The sequence below is a fragment of the Echinops telfairi genome, unplaced genomic scaffold (genome assembly GCF_000313985.2).
Source record: "Echinops telfairi isolate 266 unplaced genomic scaffold, ASM31398v2 ScPeMD7_6;HRSCAF=24_1, whole genome shotgun sequence".
NCBI classification, from domain to species: Eukaryota; Metazoa; Chordata; class Mammalia; order Afrosoricida; family Tenrecidae; genus Echinops; species Echinops telfairi.
Window position 1 is genome coordinate 13,360,364 of NW_022103903.1, and position 18,583 is coordinate 13,378,946.

Genomic DNA, 18,583 nt, shown 5'->3' on the forward strand with positions numbered 1-18,583 from the left:
GGAGGAGATGCATTACAAGTCCGTCTACAACACGGTGGTGCTCTTCCTGCAGAACGAGCCTGGCTTTGCCAAGTGGGGGCCAACGCCCGAACGGCTCCAGGAGCTGAGTGCTGCGTACCGGCAGACCAGCCGTGGCCACGGCTCCAGCTCGTCAGCATCGTCCTCGGATGACAGGGACTCGAGCCGAGAGCAGGGCCCCAGCCGAGAGGCTCACCCCACTTAGCACACTGTGCAGGGAGGTGGGCCCAGGGCCTGACGGACTGCTGGGACTCGGGCTCCTAGGGGCTAAGCAGACCCCAGGACCCTCCCCCTGGGAGGCAGCAGGTCAGACTGCCAACGAACGTCATAGGAAGAGATGGCTCTGCCAGGGCTCCCCTCCCTGCCCCGTCCCCCAATGCCACACCTTGAACTCACTCCAAGATCCTGTAAATAGGTCCATGCCTCCCATCCCGCCCCCAACCTTCCCACGGCTGACACCTTGTTCATTTGTAAAATGAAATACAGAAACCCTCTGTTTTTTGTCAAACAGCCTTGTTTTATTACGTACACCAAGCAACCCTCCTACTCAAGAGAAGGTTCAGGCTTTCCCTCAGCCTCCGGAAGAATGTGAACAAGAGCCTCTGGAATGGGTCCTCCCAGGTGTGGGCTCCAGGAGGGTGGGCCAGTCTCGCCTGTCAATCAAAACCCCCTTCTGGCCCTAACCCTTGGCTGGCTCGAGCTGCTCTGGCCCAGGGGAGCCCTCCGATGGGGGCAACTCCGTCACTCTACTTCCATCTGATTCTTCTGCAGAGAGTCCACGAAAGACTGCCACTCGGCAGGGTAAAAACGCTTGTAGACGTTGATCTTATTCCGAATCTGTTTTGGGGTATCTTGATAGTAATTCTTCTCATCCCGGGCCATGGCCTTGTAGTCCTCTCCATGGCTCTCCACCATGTAGCGGACGTAGTCAACGAGGTCCCGTGACAGGGAATGGTCTTTCTTCTCGGGGAGGCTGGCTTCTGCCTCCAGCTCGTTCAACACATAGGGCTTCCGCACGAGCTCCTTCCTCCTCCCGCCATCCACCTCCATGGCATGCACCTTTCTTTTTCGGAGGGGCAGGACCTTGTTGGGGTCCATGGCCAGCCCCATCTCGGCCAGGTTCTGCCGCACCGATTCATCCGCTTTCGGTTGACATTGTAACCGAACTTCTGCCTCCGCGTCTTACCCTTGGCCGTGGGCATCGCGGTGGTCACAGAACAGACTCAGGGTCTCTCACGAACAGAACCTCGTGGAACAGAGCCCTTCCGGTGGACTTAGTTAGAGGATGTTTTATTAGCTTACAGGTTAAAGAAAGGCAAGTATAAGTAATACTGTTATTTGCTTTCCCCTGTTAACAACACAGTAAACAAGCCTTAAATTAAAAAAAAAAAAATCTGATAGCTTAATGCACACAGAGGTAATTGTTTTCTGATAACAATTTTTCTTTTGAAATATATCTTTTAAGATAAAGCTGGTGACCAAAACACTACCTGCCTTTATTCCAAATATACTTTGGATTTCAAATATAATTTGAAATTCTTGTTCTGAATTTCACAGAAAATCAAACATGTCAAATACCCATGTGCAGTGATTTTTTTCCCTTAAAATTCAGCATTGCTAATTTTACCAGTGGGAGGTATTAAACTACATTTATTATCTGTAACTACAAAGATTTGGGTTCTTATTGCCAAGAGATAATTAAATTAAATATAATGACAATTTGTCATTTATGTTCCAGTCTCCTATTTGGAACAACATATATAAGAATATATTCATATATATATATATATGAATGAATATATATATATGTTACTGGGCACAAATTTATTGTTTAGTTACTGATGACAAGTTACATTTATTTTTAGGGAGTAAAATATCTAGGTCACACAAATTCATATTTAAGAAGATTAAAAAAAAGAAAAAAATAGAAACCACTTCTCTCAGAAATATAATGAAAAGACATATCCAAAATAAAAATAATTAAAAATAAGTTTATAAGGTATAAAAATATATTACTCTCCTTAGATAATAATAGAAGTATTAAAAATTAATAACTTAACCTTAAGAAATTACTCTGTAAAAATTATTTTAACAATGTTATTATTTTATGTAAATGCACTACATTTATATAGTCCCTGAAACTTTTCACAAAGATAAAAATAGGATAATTCAACTACTTTAACTTATTAAATTTTGTAATTAAAATGTATGTAAGACATTAAATCCTGAGCACTATTGACATCTATTTCTAAACTCAATAAACATATACATATTCATTCTAAAATGTAGTTTGAACACTACTTTTGATATATGGGATATAAATTCATTTGATAAAGAAAATAAAGTCTGAAAAATATAACTACTAATCATATACTGCTAGAGATTTAAAATTCTAGTAATTGAAATATATACCAGTCTAGAAGCAATCCTGGGAACCTGCCTTTGATTATTGACATGGTTTCCCACATAGAGTGGCTGTGAGTTAGAATTGGCTTGGTGGAAATGGTTTTTATTTACTAAAACCAGGGCTAATTTGTATGAATCCCACTTAGAGTTAAAATAGAGCTGATGGGGTAAAGATACACATGCACCCCTTTAAAGCAGTAGTATGAAAACATGCAAAGGAATATTTCAAAAAACTGAATACAAGGGAGGAGAGAGAAAGAGAAGAAAGTTATTTCGTTGCTTCCCCTGAGCAAACATGTAATTTCCATGATTTCTTTTTAATGACTGCGGTCTGAGGCCAGTAGGTACTGATTTATGAAAAGCTGTAAAAGATCAGGTGGAACTCTGCAGGACATCGTTTACAGCTGCATGGATTGAAACCTATCTAATTTGTCTAGTAAAAGTGTGAGCTCACAGTGCACATCACCCAACCTATAAATTTCCCCTTCAGACCTGATGTCTGGGACCAGGTCTAAAAAACACCGCCAATGCCTGCAACTGCTCAGAAAACCCCAGATCCCCTTGGTGCGCATGAAGAGACATCACAGGCTCTTCACAGTGAGAGACAAATTCCTATCCATTGATAAACTCTCCAGATGTCCTCTCCGAGGAGGAAGGGAACCAATTTTTATTTGAAATCCCTAAAGAAATCCTGGAAGTGGAAAAATGATACTTTGCAGGACTGGTTATACCGAGGTCACTGACATTAAACGTGGGTCTTTTTTTTTGGTCTTGGTTGTACTTTGATCTACATAATAAACATAAAAACTCAGTTGGGGTCATTCTAATCCTTAATCCATATGTCCTGTTCTATTTCAATTTGTTTATACTAATTTTCCCTAAATTCTTTTTGAATATGCCTTTAATGTTCAGTTAAAAAAATGCAAGCCATTTTGAATTGAGACGAAAAGAACTATACATTTTGCTATTAGGCACACCCATAAACATTCTGAATAAATACCCTGGGGTTTGATTCTTCCTACCCACAAGCCCATAAATCTGAAATGTATTGCTATTCAGGGGACAAAATGTTGGCTTAGGTGCTAGACAACAGCTACTGTAGACATCCAAGTTGTGGTGTGTGAGCACGTGCATGTGTGTGTGTGTGTGTGTGTGTGTGTGTGTCCATGTGCATGTGCCTTTAGAAAGTGAAAGGACATACTCTCCCTCTTGTTAGTCTTACTTCATTTTCTTATATGTTATTCTCACACATGATTTGATACTATTTTTATTCATTTTGTTTATTGATGCAATGACTTTCCCACTTGGTCCTATATCATACCTAATGCTCATTAGTGACAAATGCTGTCTATCTCACCCATGATAGCTGTGCTCAAAAATTCAGGGAGATTGTATAAACTTTGGAATCTGAATGGTGTACTCAAAACTCATTGCATTTGAGTAGATTCATAGTGATCCCCCGGAAGAGAGTAGACCTGCTTCTTGGGTTTCTGAGAGACTGTAACCCTGTAGGGGAGGAGAAAGCCATAGTTTTTCTCCCAGAATTGTGGGCAAGTATCTTATTCCTCAAACCTCTTAAGAAAAACAAAACATAAAATAAAGAAACTTTAAATTTTGAAATAAACTCTATTTTTAAAATTCTGAGTAACAAAGAATTATAGAAAATATTTTTTATTCTTAAAAGTATCTAATTTATAAAATGCTCTATGACATTTTGAACTTGTCTCGATTTTCTAAAGAAAATAGTTGATAAATTAACTGCTTGCTTCCTTTTTCTTTCTTACTTTATTTTTTTAAGATAACCCCACAGTTCGTAAAACTATACAATAGTGTATATACAATATGTACATTCTGAAATTTCATACCATTATTTTATAATCCATAACCTTGAGATAGAGGGGAGCTAAATGGTCTAGTGGAAAGAAGTTTGAAAAATAACCCCCACTCTCAAATCCTCCACCCTCATCTGGCCCTCACATCGCAGATGACCATGGTAAGGAGAACATTAATGATTGGTCTTTATCTTTCACAGATGATGAAAATAGAGGCAGGAAAAATTATATTACATTTTTATCTTTTTCATAAAGTAAATTGAACATATCACCATCCAAAGCTATGAAAATGCCAATATACATTTTTTTCTTAGATGCTCCTAAAAGCAACATGCAATTCTAGGCCATAGTACAAAGTTCGCAGTAATGAACCAACCTTCAGCTCACATTGAACTGTGGCTGGAGTATGTCACCAAGGGAACTGAAGAGACCTCAGCACTAGTAACACGATTCTCAATACAATGGGTTGAGAGCTGTCACATGTATGACATCCTCATTCAGAAATGAGCTTTTCCCATGTGTCTCCGAAGATAAGCAATGGCTGCTGCACATTCAGAAAGCACGAGGCAATCCGGTAGTTTGTTCTGCTCTAGCGCCAGGCCGGTTCTAGCAGTCTTGTTCATGAGAGCTTATAGTCACATTGGTTTCTAAAATGTATTTCAGTATTTTTCCTTTTTTGTGTGTGCCTATGACAATTCTGAATCTTACATTTAAGTTCTTGAAATCATGGACGTCATTTAGGCAATTCAGTCAATTTAAGTTTATATGGAAACAAGAGGTTCTGAGTTTAAAAGCACCTAATGGTAATGGATTTTTAAATTCTGAAAAGTTCCAAAAGTCAGTGCAGATTAAATCATATCACAAAACATGTAAGATTATGAATGACGGCTCACAAGAAGTAAATATAGCAATAATGACTGCATAACCCCACTCAAGGGGAACGAACAACAGAATTGCCGGTGAATAGTGTAAGACACATAAAATAAATAATAATAATATATAATATAATAATAAGGGTTCCTGGAGGTAAGGTGGGAGAGGGAGGAGAAAAGGGGGAGCTGATATCAAAGAGTTAAAGAAGAAAGAAAATGTTCTGAAACTGTGGCAGCAATTGTAAAATTATGCTTAATGTAGCTGAATTATAGATTGCTATAATATCTGTAAGAGCTCCCCATAAAATGATTAGTAAAACATATAAATAAGTAGCAAAAAAAGTAAGTAAAGATACAAAAGCATCTTACTAGCCATTAAAAAAATTGATAATGATAGCAGATGCAGGCTTCAGGCCAGACCTTGACTCCAGTATCTAACCACTTAACTACTATCATTCCTAACTTTCAAATATCATAGGTCAAAAACAGCTTAAGAGAAAATCAAGAACGTTCAGTATGAGGAAAGTTTCACCTAGATAGTATGTCAGTAAAAAGGGTGGGTTGTGGTATAAGCAATTTGTAACTTAATTTCTGGGTAGCACAGTTTATGCTTCACTCATTCAAACCCTGCCATTGACTCTATACCAAATCAGTAAGACAGGGTAGAACTTCCCCTGTGAGATTCTGATCTTTGGTGATTTGAACCCACTGTGGAATAAAGACCTGATGATTTGCCTGCATAAAAATTATAGTTAAGAAACCTGAGGAAGCAGTTCTACCCTGTATCACAATGGGTCACCATAAATCAAACATGACTTCAAGACAATGGGTTAGCTTTTGATTTGGCTAATCCCAACTCTGCCTCTTTTGGCTGAAGGATTTTCATTGCAATGTAAGCTCTTTTAGTTTTTTCCATTCACTTCTATTAAAGGGGTGAGTCAGTGTTTACCTAATGTTGTGAGGTTAAGTCGTTTTTGAGTGTCTTCGGATACACAGCTACATGAGCACATGTATGCAAAGCAGAATGACACATTATATGGGTTTCAAGGATTTTCTAAAGAGATCTCCAGACCTTTCTTCCAAGTGACTTCTCGGTGGGTTATTATTGCCAACATTTTGGTTAGTAAGGTACCACACTTAATTGTGCTCCCTCCCTTCCACTGGGACTAATGTCTATGGAGATTAAGGCCCTTAATATCTGTGAAATATATTTAGCCTGTTTTATGGTCCATTTTAAATGCTTATAAATGTTCAGTACAATCATTATTTGTATTATCATTATTTATCTGAAAACAAGAATGGATGCATTTTATGCATAACCTTGAGATAAATGAAAATAGAGAACCATAAAAGAGCCATTTGTTGACGGGTCCCAGTTCTATCAGCCAACAGGCAATTGAAAAGCTAAATAAAAGACTCACTGCCAATGCTTTGATTCCAACTCATGGTGACCCTATGGGACACAATTGAACTGACCTCATGGGTTTCTGAGACTGTAAATCTTTACAGAAGTAGAAAGCCTCATATTTATCCCAAGAAGCAGCGGTTTTTGAACAATTTCATTTTGAAAAGCTGAGAATATATATCCCCCAAACTGCTCCTTTACACTCTTCACAGACTCAAAAGCAGCTTCAGCTTAATTTACATTCTATCTGTTCTTTTAAAGGGACAGATTCTGTTAACTACTAGGTTTTCAAACAATCCAGACAGTCTCTCTTTTTAATGCTGGTCAATATAGAAGAATGTTTATACAGTACACTAGCTCTAAGGGAGCCCTGGTTGTACAATGAGTTACATGTGGAGCTGATAACTACTGGTCAGTGGCTTGGACCTATCATATGCGCTGGGGCAAAAAAACAACAGTCTTCTTCACTAAAGATTTACAGCCTTGGAAACCCTGTGGGGCAGTCCTACTCTGTCCTATCTGGATTCTGTATGTCAGAATCAACTTGATAGGAGTGAGTTTGATTTGGGGTTTTACCGACATCTATCTCTCTAGGTGTCTATGTAGGTGTGTATGTCTGTCTGTATGCATGTATCAAAGCCACAGCTCAGGATCAGGCAGTGTTCCATTCTGTTGAACATGGGGTTGTTATGCATTAGAGTCCGCTTGATGACACCTAATGCTATGACAATGACAGCATCCCTTTTGTTATATTATCTTTGTAAATGATATTTTGACATTATTTTAATCTGTGCTGGTATTATATCCTGCTATATAGTATAATGTATAATAGATATTATAATAATCCAGACTATATATTATAATCTTATGACATACTACATATAATAATATAATCTAAATTATAATATATCATCTAAATTATAAGATATAGTCTAGGTTGTTGAAAACAACTTTCAGACAACAACCTGCTCAAGGTTTACAAGAGATCATGCACTCGGAGAATTCAATTTTGGGAAATGAACTCTTCACCAAAGCTCACAACAAAGTATCAATGTGTCACGTCTGCTCTAAGTGTATTCTAAATCACCCCCATCTTTGGGAATGGTTATATAAATTAAATCATGGTAATGTCTTTCCCTGGCAAAGTTTCAATGATTTCACAAGCAGGTGTGAATGGAGAAGTGGAGCCCTTACACAACCTGATTACACAGTCTTCCTGCAAGCTGGCAGCTTGAACAGTTCAAGCTTCGTGGCTTTCAACAGGAACACCACATGCAGCCTGGAAGTCCCTGCTGATGCTGGTGTCAAATTTTGACACACAGAACCTCTATTGACTCCTGATCTCTGTCCTGCTGGCATTCTTTTTCCTTGCAGGCCATCAAACCTTCTTCTGGACCAAAGCAATGTGGACATCACTACCTTCCGGACTACAGGTGACTGGCTTAACGGTGTCAGGACAGCTCAGTGCAAAGACATCTTCACAGGCGTGGAGTACAGTTCTTGTGACACCATAGCCAAGATTTCCACAGAGTAAGAAAATGTGTTTGTTTGTTTAATGTTTCTAAATCTTCTAGTAAATATATGCACCTCTATTAATGTGTTGCAAACTTTTACATTACAAGCCCGAGGTATTGATTGTCTCTTCTGGCCACCAAACTTGACTCTGGGTTTCTTTATGAAATACTCTTTTTGTATCTTGATGTATATTCCTTCCTCATTGACTCTATGTCCTTCTTCAGACAGACCAGTAGATAACTACGTCCACAGATCCAAGACACTAATATAAAACAGTACTAGAAATAGAAAACTAAAGATGATTGGCTGGCATGTTCTCTATTCACCAGGAACTCCAACTCTGACTTAGAAAGTGAAGAGAAGCCAGGGTCCTCATCTCCTGTGGATGAGAGTCGCTCCACATCACTTTGTCATGTGACTACGTCACTTTTGATTTTCTCTATATTCTCATAGACAGAGCTAAAGCTGGCATCTTCAGTGCACAGCTATATGGCCTCGTAGCACCATTAAAGTGACTGGAGTCTAACTCTTAATTCTAAACTTCCAAGAGGATAATTCTGATGTGTCAGACCCATTCATAGTCAGCACCTCCACAGTATATATGTGTTTGTCATTGTCTGAAAAGGATTGACCTTAACAATATGATATTGATTTGCATGTCATTTCCTTGAAGGTAAGACCAAGGACTTCCCAGATAAAAAAACTTTGTGCTCAGAAGATACAGAAATAAATTCCACAGATTATTGTAATTCATCAGTTTGGAAACCGTGTCTGCCTTTGTGTTGGGGTCCTTCCATCTCTGATCTTTCTTACTTTAAGTAAACTCTTTAGTTCCCCGCCAAACTCTGCCCTCTCCAAATTAACATGTGCCTACTTAAATGTTAATCTAGGCATTGTTATCACTCATTTCAAGAAACACACCATTAGAAAAACACCAGATAAGATGTCAAAAAGGCATAAAGGGTGTATCAAAATTAATAGGAATTGAAATGCCTCATAAAGGATAATTAAGTTTAATTTATGGAATAACAGTATAATAACAATCCCATTTAGCTAGAAAAGGGACCTACACAACAGGTTTATTACTATTGGGGAGGAGAATCTGTTCTTAAAAACCAAACGTCCTAGTTTTTAACATATGTTGCCATTCTTGTTTGAAGTAGAATGTAATGTTTATTGAGTAGACTTCTGACCCAATAGTCAATTGGTTTTGAGATTCGGTAGTAGTTTTTCCGATATGTTCCAATAATATACCGAGGTGTTTAAATATTTTTTCTAAATTCTGATTCTAGTAATATAAACTGGCAGGGCTATGATATACAAGACACCTGCTTTAAAGCACAGCAGGAGAGCAAAGGGAAAATATTACACTGATCATTTTCATACCATAATTGGATTTACAAAGTTAAAGTTATGCCAAATAGTATTTGCAATAAATATCTACACTTAAGTTTTTGGATAATGAAACACTATATTGAATTGGATGAGGCAAAACACTCTTAATAAGATTAGCTGTTAATTCACAATTTAAATATAGTCATAAGCGCATGAATACAGTAAGAATTTGATTTGCTAAAAAATGTGCCTTGACAGCATCTGTCATACTGACAAGTTAGCAATAAATTTGTCTCAACAAGTCAGTGTTGAATGATAATTTTTGAGGCTGGTTAGAATATGTTCATTTAATTACTGTTGCTATTTAAGCCATCTGTCGCTATATGACAAGATGGAAATGCGGCCCTTTTAAGTCGGTCTTTAGCACTGGAAATGGTATCCTATTATCTCCGTATTTTCATCTCCCCACATCTTTGGTTTCTTCTGTCCTTCCTATTCAATCCAGGAACAACATCATATCTACATTTGTTGATTTAAATTTACTTGGAAAATATTTTTTATTTGTGATCTTTGCAGTGCTACTCTGCATCTGGCTCATAATTTATATTAAAAATGATCATTTATTTTAAATATTTACTATGTTAATAATGTTGGTAACTATAATGGCACTGAGTTTGATTTTACTCAAAGAATAAAGAAAATAAATATGAAACACAGACCATGTGTGGGGTTGTGAAAAACACCTGGAGAAATGTGAGGCAAACAGGGGACTAGGAAGTGCAGGTATGAGTATGGGGATGTTTTGCAATATTAAAATGCAGAGTCAGGAAAGGTTTACAGAGAAGGGGATATTTGAGTAAAAACCTAACATTTGAAAGTATGGCTTAATTACTTGATACAAAAATCGTCAATTAACTGTTTGTGCATGCTTCTCTAAATCATTTTCCCTAAATAAAGGGCCTTTTGGATCACTCTTTTAATAGCTGGCTTCTGAGTTTGGACAACTTGTAATTTAACAAACCAAGTAGATATATATAATTCTCATTTTTAAAATTCCTTTGAGATAAAGAATAGTCAACTCTACATGTTAAAGTGATTGTTCTAATCATTTATGGCTGTGTAAACTTCCCCAAAACATAGACGCTAAAGCAACAATTTATAGTCATCCCAAAGTTGGAAGTTATAAATTTGAGCAGAATACAGGTGGGTTGATCCTTTTGGTCCTGTTGTTGACACAGATGGAATGGAAGCTTCGAGACAACTTTCATTATCATATGACTTGGTGCCACATATAACACCCCCCCAAAATAAACACCCCAAACTCATGACTGTCAAGTCAATGCTGACTCCTAATGAGCCTCTGGGACAAAGTAGAACTGCCCTGTGAGTTTCTGAGACTTTAACGCTATACAGGAGTAAAGAGCCCATCATTACCCGTGGAGTCGCCACTGGTTTCACACTGCTGCCCTTAGCAGCAGCCCAACACACAAGCCCACCGTATGACCAGGGCGGAGCTGGATTATTCAGGGTGCAACTCAAAAGTCAGAAAAAAGACTCAAAGTACTGGGTTTATGGTTGTGTGCTTCTCAATAGTTGAAAGTGCTACTTATGTAATCTCTAATTTGCTGTCATTCTCACCAGAAATTTTTCTCCTTTCGTACAGTGACATGAAAAAGGTTGGTGTAACTGTGGTTGGGCCACAAAAGAAGATCATCAGCTCCATGAAAGCTCTAGAAACCCAATCCAAGAACGGTCCAGTCCCGGTGTGACGTACTCCAGTCCCGGTGTGACGTACTCCTCTGAAAGGGAATGATGGCGGTGGAAGACGAAGCGTCACAAATGATAATGCTGGTGATCTTGGGAAAAGTTCCAAACCCAATAAAATACTCACATACGAGTGCACATGCCTTAAAATGAAATAGATTAGCTCTTTATTTTCCCCTATCATGTAGTGGACGGGTGGGTAGGAGTATATTCTTTTATATTTGCTTTCTTATGCTAAAGAATGGATTGAATTAAAATTTTTCAATGAAAATGGTGATGAACTGCATAGAGCCATTGATCACAAACTATCATAAAAGTTACACAAGTGAAAGAACAAAAGGTGGCTTTGTTTTGTAATAGTCACAAAAGAAAAGACTTGAAATATTTTTATACACAGAAGCCGCCCACAACAGGTGCTTTGTTTCCTTACAAACAAGCAGCAGAGAGGAATTTATACCTCAAACTATCTGGCCATATTTACTACCTGATCATTGTATTACTCTCTTCTATCTGTTAAAAGTATATAGAGATCAAGTTTGTAGTTGTTTTAAGTACTACATGTTTCAAAATTGTTAGCTTCCTTAAGTATTATCGTGTAAAAATGTCTTAATTTTTGAAAACAAATACATATTTATTTTCTTCCGAATTGTGTTTATTGTTTTATATTTATGCCTTGATGATTTAGTTTGGATTTGTTACAACCAAGTGCCAAAGGCTCTCTCAAATTGTCAACAATAGGAAACATGGTTAGCTAAATAAGAGAATGATTAATTTCTTTCATAGTATTTACAATCATCTACTTCTCTGTGTCTACAGAAGAAAATGAAACTCTTTGCCTATTTCTAAATTAACCAAATTTCTCAGATTCAGAATTCTTTCATCCATATTTGTCTCTTCATTTATTATATAACAGTATTCCCCCAAATTAGTGTAATATACCGGTTTGTAAACAAAGGGTTCTCAACCCGATGACCGACCTAGGCTCAGCGAACCATCAGCTCCCTCCATTTGTGAAGGGCCCACGTTAGACTTTCAGATGAGAGAACAGCTACTGGAGCGCACTGGAACCCGAGTTGGACTGCTGGCTTCAGGAGCAGCATAGCCTACAGGTCAATGCATGAGCCAAAATATCACTAGCTGCGTAGCTTTGATAAGATACCATATGTTTGCGTAAATATGCTAAGATGTTTATAGTACACAAAGACACTGAATATTTACATGCAGCACTGGGGTTTAGGGTCAACCAAGGAAACATTGTGGACATCAATATCAGGTATTATTATCTCTAAGAGTCTTCCATTGTGCTACACTTCTTATCATTTTGCTGTATTATTTACCCTTATGAGCATTGGACTTCCTTGCATTTTTGAGCATATCAATTTTAAAAATAGCTGGTCATTTAGAAAATGACTAAAAATCTGTGGACAGTGGAGAGAGCATTCATTCAAGGACATTTGACTTACTGTTTCATAAAAGCTAATTATGGGCATGCTAAGCAATATTTGAAAAGATGTACCTGGTGGAGAAATAACTACTAATATATTCTGAAGCAACATTTTAACTCTATCTAGCCTTTTTAAATGCTGATATAATGTTCATTTTAGGAGTATAGGAAATGCATATGATGCAAGATTAAAATGGATAAACCATTTTTGCAACCTTTATGCTCTTACCAAAGGGGAAACACTAAGTAAAAACTTCCCACAATCACAGTTTGGAATTTATAATTGCTAATCTGTTGTGAATTTAATGTAATAAAATGGGAACCATACTCAATCAGATATGAGATTATTTCACAAATTCTGAAAAATTGTCTTAGACTCAAATCAACCACCTTGTATTCTCTATGTGATATACAAGAGCATAAATTTCTTTAAGCGACATAGGATTATAAAATTAACTACAGATGGTACTTAAGCCTACTAGGAGTGGATAAAAGGTTTTTGTTTTATTTTTGAATAAACATTTTGTATTCTGGAATGTTAGGTTGAGACCCGAATCTGGCTTGAATCTCATTTTCTCCCAGACCAGTGTTCACTGTTTTTAGATACTAGTCTAAGCATGCTCAGCAAAATCTATACATTTCAAAAAATCAGTCAAGTTAAGGATTGATTGAATTGATTTCATTTATTTTGTCTGTTTTTCTTTGAAAAGAAGTAGAGGTTGTATACACAATATATTACTATTCATTGTTCAATACTTTTGTATGGACCCCTTACAAATTTACTTTACAATTTTTTACCCTGTACATATGTAAACTTAACAATGTATGATTCTTAACTGTGGAGTAGATGTACTAGAACCTTGTGGCCATCTCTTTATATGGGAATTGCATTGACTTCCAATAAACATAAAAATCACATGTCCTTCAGGATAATTTGGACCATATTATCTGTTTTATATCTCAAATTTAATATACGTATATTATTTATTGCTGTTAACTTGCCCAGTTTATGCAGTATTAAGCATCAATTAAGCCATGTATAAATGTTATCTCATTACCAGTATGTATTTACTTTAGACTTGTATTTTCAAAACATTATTCATTAAGTTTATGTTGTGCAATTGTAGATGGCCTCTTACTAATGTAAAATGATTTGTAGTGGAAACATTTATATTTTTATAATAAACATAATGAAAATATTTTTTACAGATTGGAATACAGAAGTGGTCTTTGAAGCTTTTTAAAGATATTCTGTAAATATACATTTATTTAAGTAGCACAATAATGAATGTGCTGTTTTCTCCCTCCAGTAATGAGAAAGGATTTATGTTCTGTAATTCACATTATTCCACAATCTAAATTTCATTATCAATGAGTTAAAACAATAGTAAATATTTTCTTTATTCCTAGTGTGCATTGAATTATTATCTTATTTATAAAGAACAACAATAAAGAACCCACCCAATGAATTAGCTTAAGAAAAATCTGTTTATCCTAAAAGACTGTAAAGTCTAGAGATGGGCCCTTGGAGATGAGCGATCAACCAGAAGTGCTGTCAGCTGGCCCTCCCCTCCAGCTTCTGCAATTCTTCCTACGTTTTCCTAGTTGGGTTGATGTGCAACTTCTCTCTTCACAGAAAGGAAATATCACTTTAGTTAATATAATCCTGCATTGTAATCCCTATGAAAAAAATGATCTCTTCATTTTCTAACAGAGACGTGGGCCCTTAATTGGGCCACAAACTGGTGGTGTATCACTTTATTTATGTATTTATTCATTCATTCATTTATACACTGTGCAACCCGCTTCAGTGCCAGAAGCCTAGGGGCTAGGAGGCAAGGCAGTGGTTAGGGCTATGGTTTGCTCTGGCATGGGACATGAGGAGAGAGGCCCATGGGGCTGGGCCTGCCATAAATCCAAACCCATGTGCATATCACTGTAAAAGAATGAATAACTTAATTGGGAAAACAGTGCTATGATTTCCAATACAGATGGTAGATGAGGCCACATGGACTTGAAGGACTACAGAGATTAAAGGTATAACAAACAGAAGTCAGAATAGTGCTCGTTACAAAAGAACGAAGGACTAAACAAGCCAAATTGGAAAAAAAAATGAAAGCAAACTCCAGCTACAGGTTATACACTAAGAAATAATTTACATTTTTGGCAAAGTAGAATGCCATTAGCTTGCAGCTTACTTAGTATAAATGACTACATGCCAAACAAACAAAAAGCTCAATAATAATACAAAATAAGGTAAATGGTAAAATGGCCATGCAGGTACAAATGGTTAACGGAACTCACAAAATAGGTCAAACTTGATATTGCCTTGATGTAGAATTTGATAATGTTGAGTGGAATAGAGGGTAGTTTATAATGAAGGCAGAAACTAAAAGGAAATAAAAATATCCATTCACTTAATAGTATAAGGACCCCTGGTCATACTGGGTCTTACACATCAGGTTGCTAAGCACAAGGTCAGTGGTCCAAAACTAGCAGCTGCTCTTCAGGAGAAAGATAAAGCCCATAAATATTTATAGTCTCCAGAAATCTGTATAGGGTTGCTAAGGGTCAACATCAACTCCAAGGTAGTGGGGTTTTGTGTTAGACATCAATATTATGATACCATTTTGTTATCACCTTTACAGTAAACCCTGTAAATAGATATTTTTTGCTTTTAATAGATGAGGTTAGGACTGTATAAGACACATTTCCCTAACCAACCCCATGCAATAAGCAGCATGGAAGGCTGGCCATATCTGACCTCCTCTGGCTTCCCCATTACCATGAGCCAGTGGTCACACATGCCTTCACCCTCTACAACTCGCAGATAATACTCATGATTAAGGGAGTTTATTAGGTTAGCTAATAGGTTACCACAAGCCAGAATCAGTAAACTGTAAGGATACAACCGTTGAGGCATGACAACACCTGTCCATGGCCCACAATCAAGTCTCTCTCTGGTTCTGAGTCTCTCAGCTATGTGGTAGGATTCAGACATTTGGTCCAAAGCAGTGGTTCTCAGCCTTCCTAATGCCGCGACCCTTTCATATAGTTCCTCATGATGTGTTGAACCCCAACCATAAAATTATTTTGGTTGCTACTTCTTAACTGCAATTTTGCTACTGTTATGAATTGGACAGCCCCTGTGAAAGGGTCATTTGACCCCCAAAGGGGTCACAACTCACAGGTTGAGAACCACTGGTCCAAAGCAATACTTCTTCTCAGGCAGCAACCAAGGTTCTCACTGGTTCTCAGCTTCACAACCTCATGGTCCCACGGCATCCATGAACCAGGAAGCTGGCTCTCCTCTTGCTCTGTCAGTCATGTAGTCTCGGGCCAGATGAGTCTCAGTCACCTGCAACAAGCTCTGGTACACCTGGTCTCAGTAGCTTCCACCAATTCAGACAGAGTTATTGGGTGTGCTTTTCCAGTGATGTTGGGATTTCTCTCTGTGTCTTACACACTGCGGAATGGCTTTGATGGAGGTGTGCTTTAGCCAACCATACCCCCAAGGAAAATGACTGATGTGTCTTACATCCCAACATCTAATAAAGTAGCCCTAAAGATGCCCCTAATTCAACAAATGGGTGACTTGGCTCATACGCTCTACTAAGGTAAGTACTTGATCCACTTTGATCCTGTAACACAGAACTCTCTCCAAAATGGGATCACAGCCACAGGCATAGTCCAGGGTTGTAGCACATCACATAAGAAATTGTGACTAAAAGGGCTATATTAATTAATGATGTCTCACCTGGTTAATAAATAAACATATTTTACTTGGGAATCTAGTTACTCTGTGTTCTTTACATGGTATTATCATTACCCTAGTGACCAAAATGTATATGGACAGTTACAATAGTAACCAGCAAAAATTAGTTCTGAAAAAATATATAGATTAAATAGACTCGATGTTGTTAGAAATATATTCTGGAGGTCTAGGTGGAAATAGATACACTTATCTTAGTATGTCATGAATGTGTGGAATAGAAGACCTACAGAGATACATACATAAGGGAGAATTAAAAGAATATAACAATTCAATATTAGGAGTTTTCAAAAGAAACAATCAAAATGAGCAAGAAATTATAGGTTCTAGGCATTTGTGCAAATAATCGCTCTATTAGAAGAAGTAGGTAATAAGGAGAAGTCAGGTTAATGTTAGAAAAATTTCAATAATTTAATGGCTATTGTAGAAACTTCTGACATCTGACATTTTAAAAATATGTATATATGCATATATAATGTGTGTATGTACACCCACACATGCACATAAAAAGAGGCTTTACAAGTTCTGGAAAATTTTGTTAAAGATCTTGGATTTTCCACAATTTTTATGTGAAGATATAATTATGTTTACTTGTGGGACTAGATATGTATACTTCTATCTTTGTTGATGTGGTTCTTAGGTGCCATTGAGGTGCTTCCCACTCTACACACAAGAGAACAAAATAATACTTAATCCTGAGTCGTCCTCGCAATTATTCCTATGCAATTCCTATTCCAACTATTCCTGTGGCAGACACTTGAGAGCCGTCCTCTAGTTCCCTTTCTCTCTACTTTTTCAGGCATGATGTATTTCTCCAGGCATTAGCCTCTCCTGGCAATATGTCCAAAGTATGTAAAACAAAGTCTCCCCATCCTTGCCTCTGCGAAGTACTCTGCCCTGACTTCCTCCAAGACAGATTTGTCTGTTCTTTTGGCAGTCCATGATACTTTAATGTTCTTTGCCAGCACCACACCTCAAACACATCAATTCTTCTTCCACCTTCCTTACCCAATGTCAAACTTTCACATGTATAAGATACAATTAAAAATACTTGGGTCATACACGTCTTCATCCTCAGAGGAACACTCTTGCTTTCCAGTACTGTTAAGAGGTCTTATGCAGCAGATTTACCCAATGTAATGTGTCTTTTGATTTCTTGAGTGGTGCTTCCAAGAGCAATGATAGTGGATCCAAGCAAGACAAAATCCTTGGCTACTTCAACCTTTTCTCTTTTTATCGTGATGCTACCTATTTGTCCACTTAAGAGGATCGTTACATTGAGTGGCATTCCATACTGAAACTCTGACCTTCATCAGTAAATGCTTTAAGTCCTCCTCACTTTCAGCTAGCAATATTGTGCCATCTGAAATAAGCCTTCGTCCAATCTTGATGCCTTACCTTACTCTTCTTCATATAATCCAGTTTCTCTGGTTTATCTTTGAGAGATTCTAAATCATGCTAGCTACCGCAACAACTGTATCTTCAGATATAATTAATTTTAAACAATACAAAATGACTTAAAATGTGATCCAATATATATATTTGACAGGATGTCTTACTATAGACATTTGAAGCCTACATTTTATTCTTCTTGTGTCTTGTAGAACTTAGACAACTCTTTCTTCTATCCATCCACCTATCAATGTAAATGTAACCAAATTTTTACAGATGCACCAATGACATTGTGATAAACAGAGAACTGTTGGAAGCTGTCAAGGATTTTGTCTTTTTGGATCCACAATCAATGTTTATGGAAGAAGCATTTGATAAATCAAACAATGTATTTTATTCCCTAAATAAGCTGCACAAGACCTCTTTAAAGTAATGAGGAGCAAGGATGTTATTTTGAGGATTTGGGTGCCCTTGACCCAAGCCATGGTATTTTGTTTCATATGTATGTTAAATATAGGAAATGAATAGGGAAGACCAAAGCAGAATTGATACATTTGAATTTTGGTGTTAGTGAAGGCTATGAGAAGTACCATGGACTGCCAAAAGAACAAATTAATCTATCTTGGAAGAAATGCAGTCAAAATTTTCCTAAGACTTTGTCTTAGGTATGGTGAACATGTTATCAAGAGAGACCAGTTCCTGGAAAAGGATATCATGCTTAGATAAATAGATGGTCAGAGAAAAAGAGGAAGATCCTTGACAAGATTTATTAGCACAGTGGCTGCAAAAGGAACTCAAATATGCCAATAATTGAGAGGATGGTACAGG

The 18,583-nt window shown here is 37.3% G+C and overlaps 1 protein-coding gene, 1 non-coding gene and 1 pseudogene across 3 annotated transcripts in view; 1 reads left to right on the forward strand and 2 right to left on the reverse strand.

Annotated features, from left to right (window-relative positions):
- EPHA3 (EPH receptor A3) overlaps nucleotides 1-13,770 on the forward strand; it is a 411,930-nt gene extending 398,160 nt beyond the window's left edge. For both annotated transcript variants that reach the window (XM_004706437.3, XM_013005630.3), the window contains exons 16-17: nucleotides 7,908-8,063; nucleotides 11,047-13,770. In XM_004706437.3, coding sequence (XP_004706494.1) covers nucleotides 7,908-8,063; nucleotides 11,047-11,152 — 262 coding nt within the window. In that variant the 3' untranslated portion in view covers nucleotides 11,153-13,770. The remainder of the gene's footprint in view (nucleotides 1-7,907; nucleotides 8,064-11,046) is intronic.
- LOC105978943 lies at nucleotides 522-1,220 on the reverse strand (annotated as a pseudogene).
- A 612-nt stretch (nucleotides 13,771-14,382) lies between the features above and the next one.
- Nucleotides 14,383-14,519, reverse strand: LOC115868121. Its single transcript, XR_004045429.1, has one exon. It is a non-coding gene; the product is annotated as a small nucleolar RNA SNORA42/SNORA80 family (small nucleolar RNA).
- Nucleotides 14,520-18,583: the final 4,064 nt, after the last annotated feature.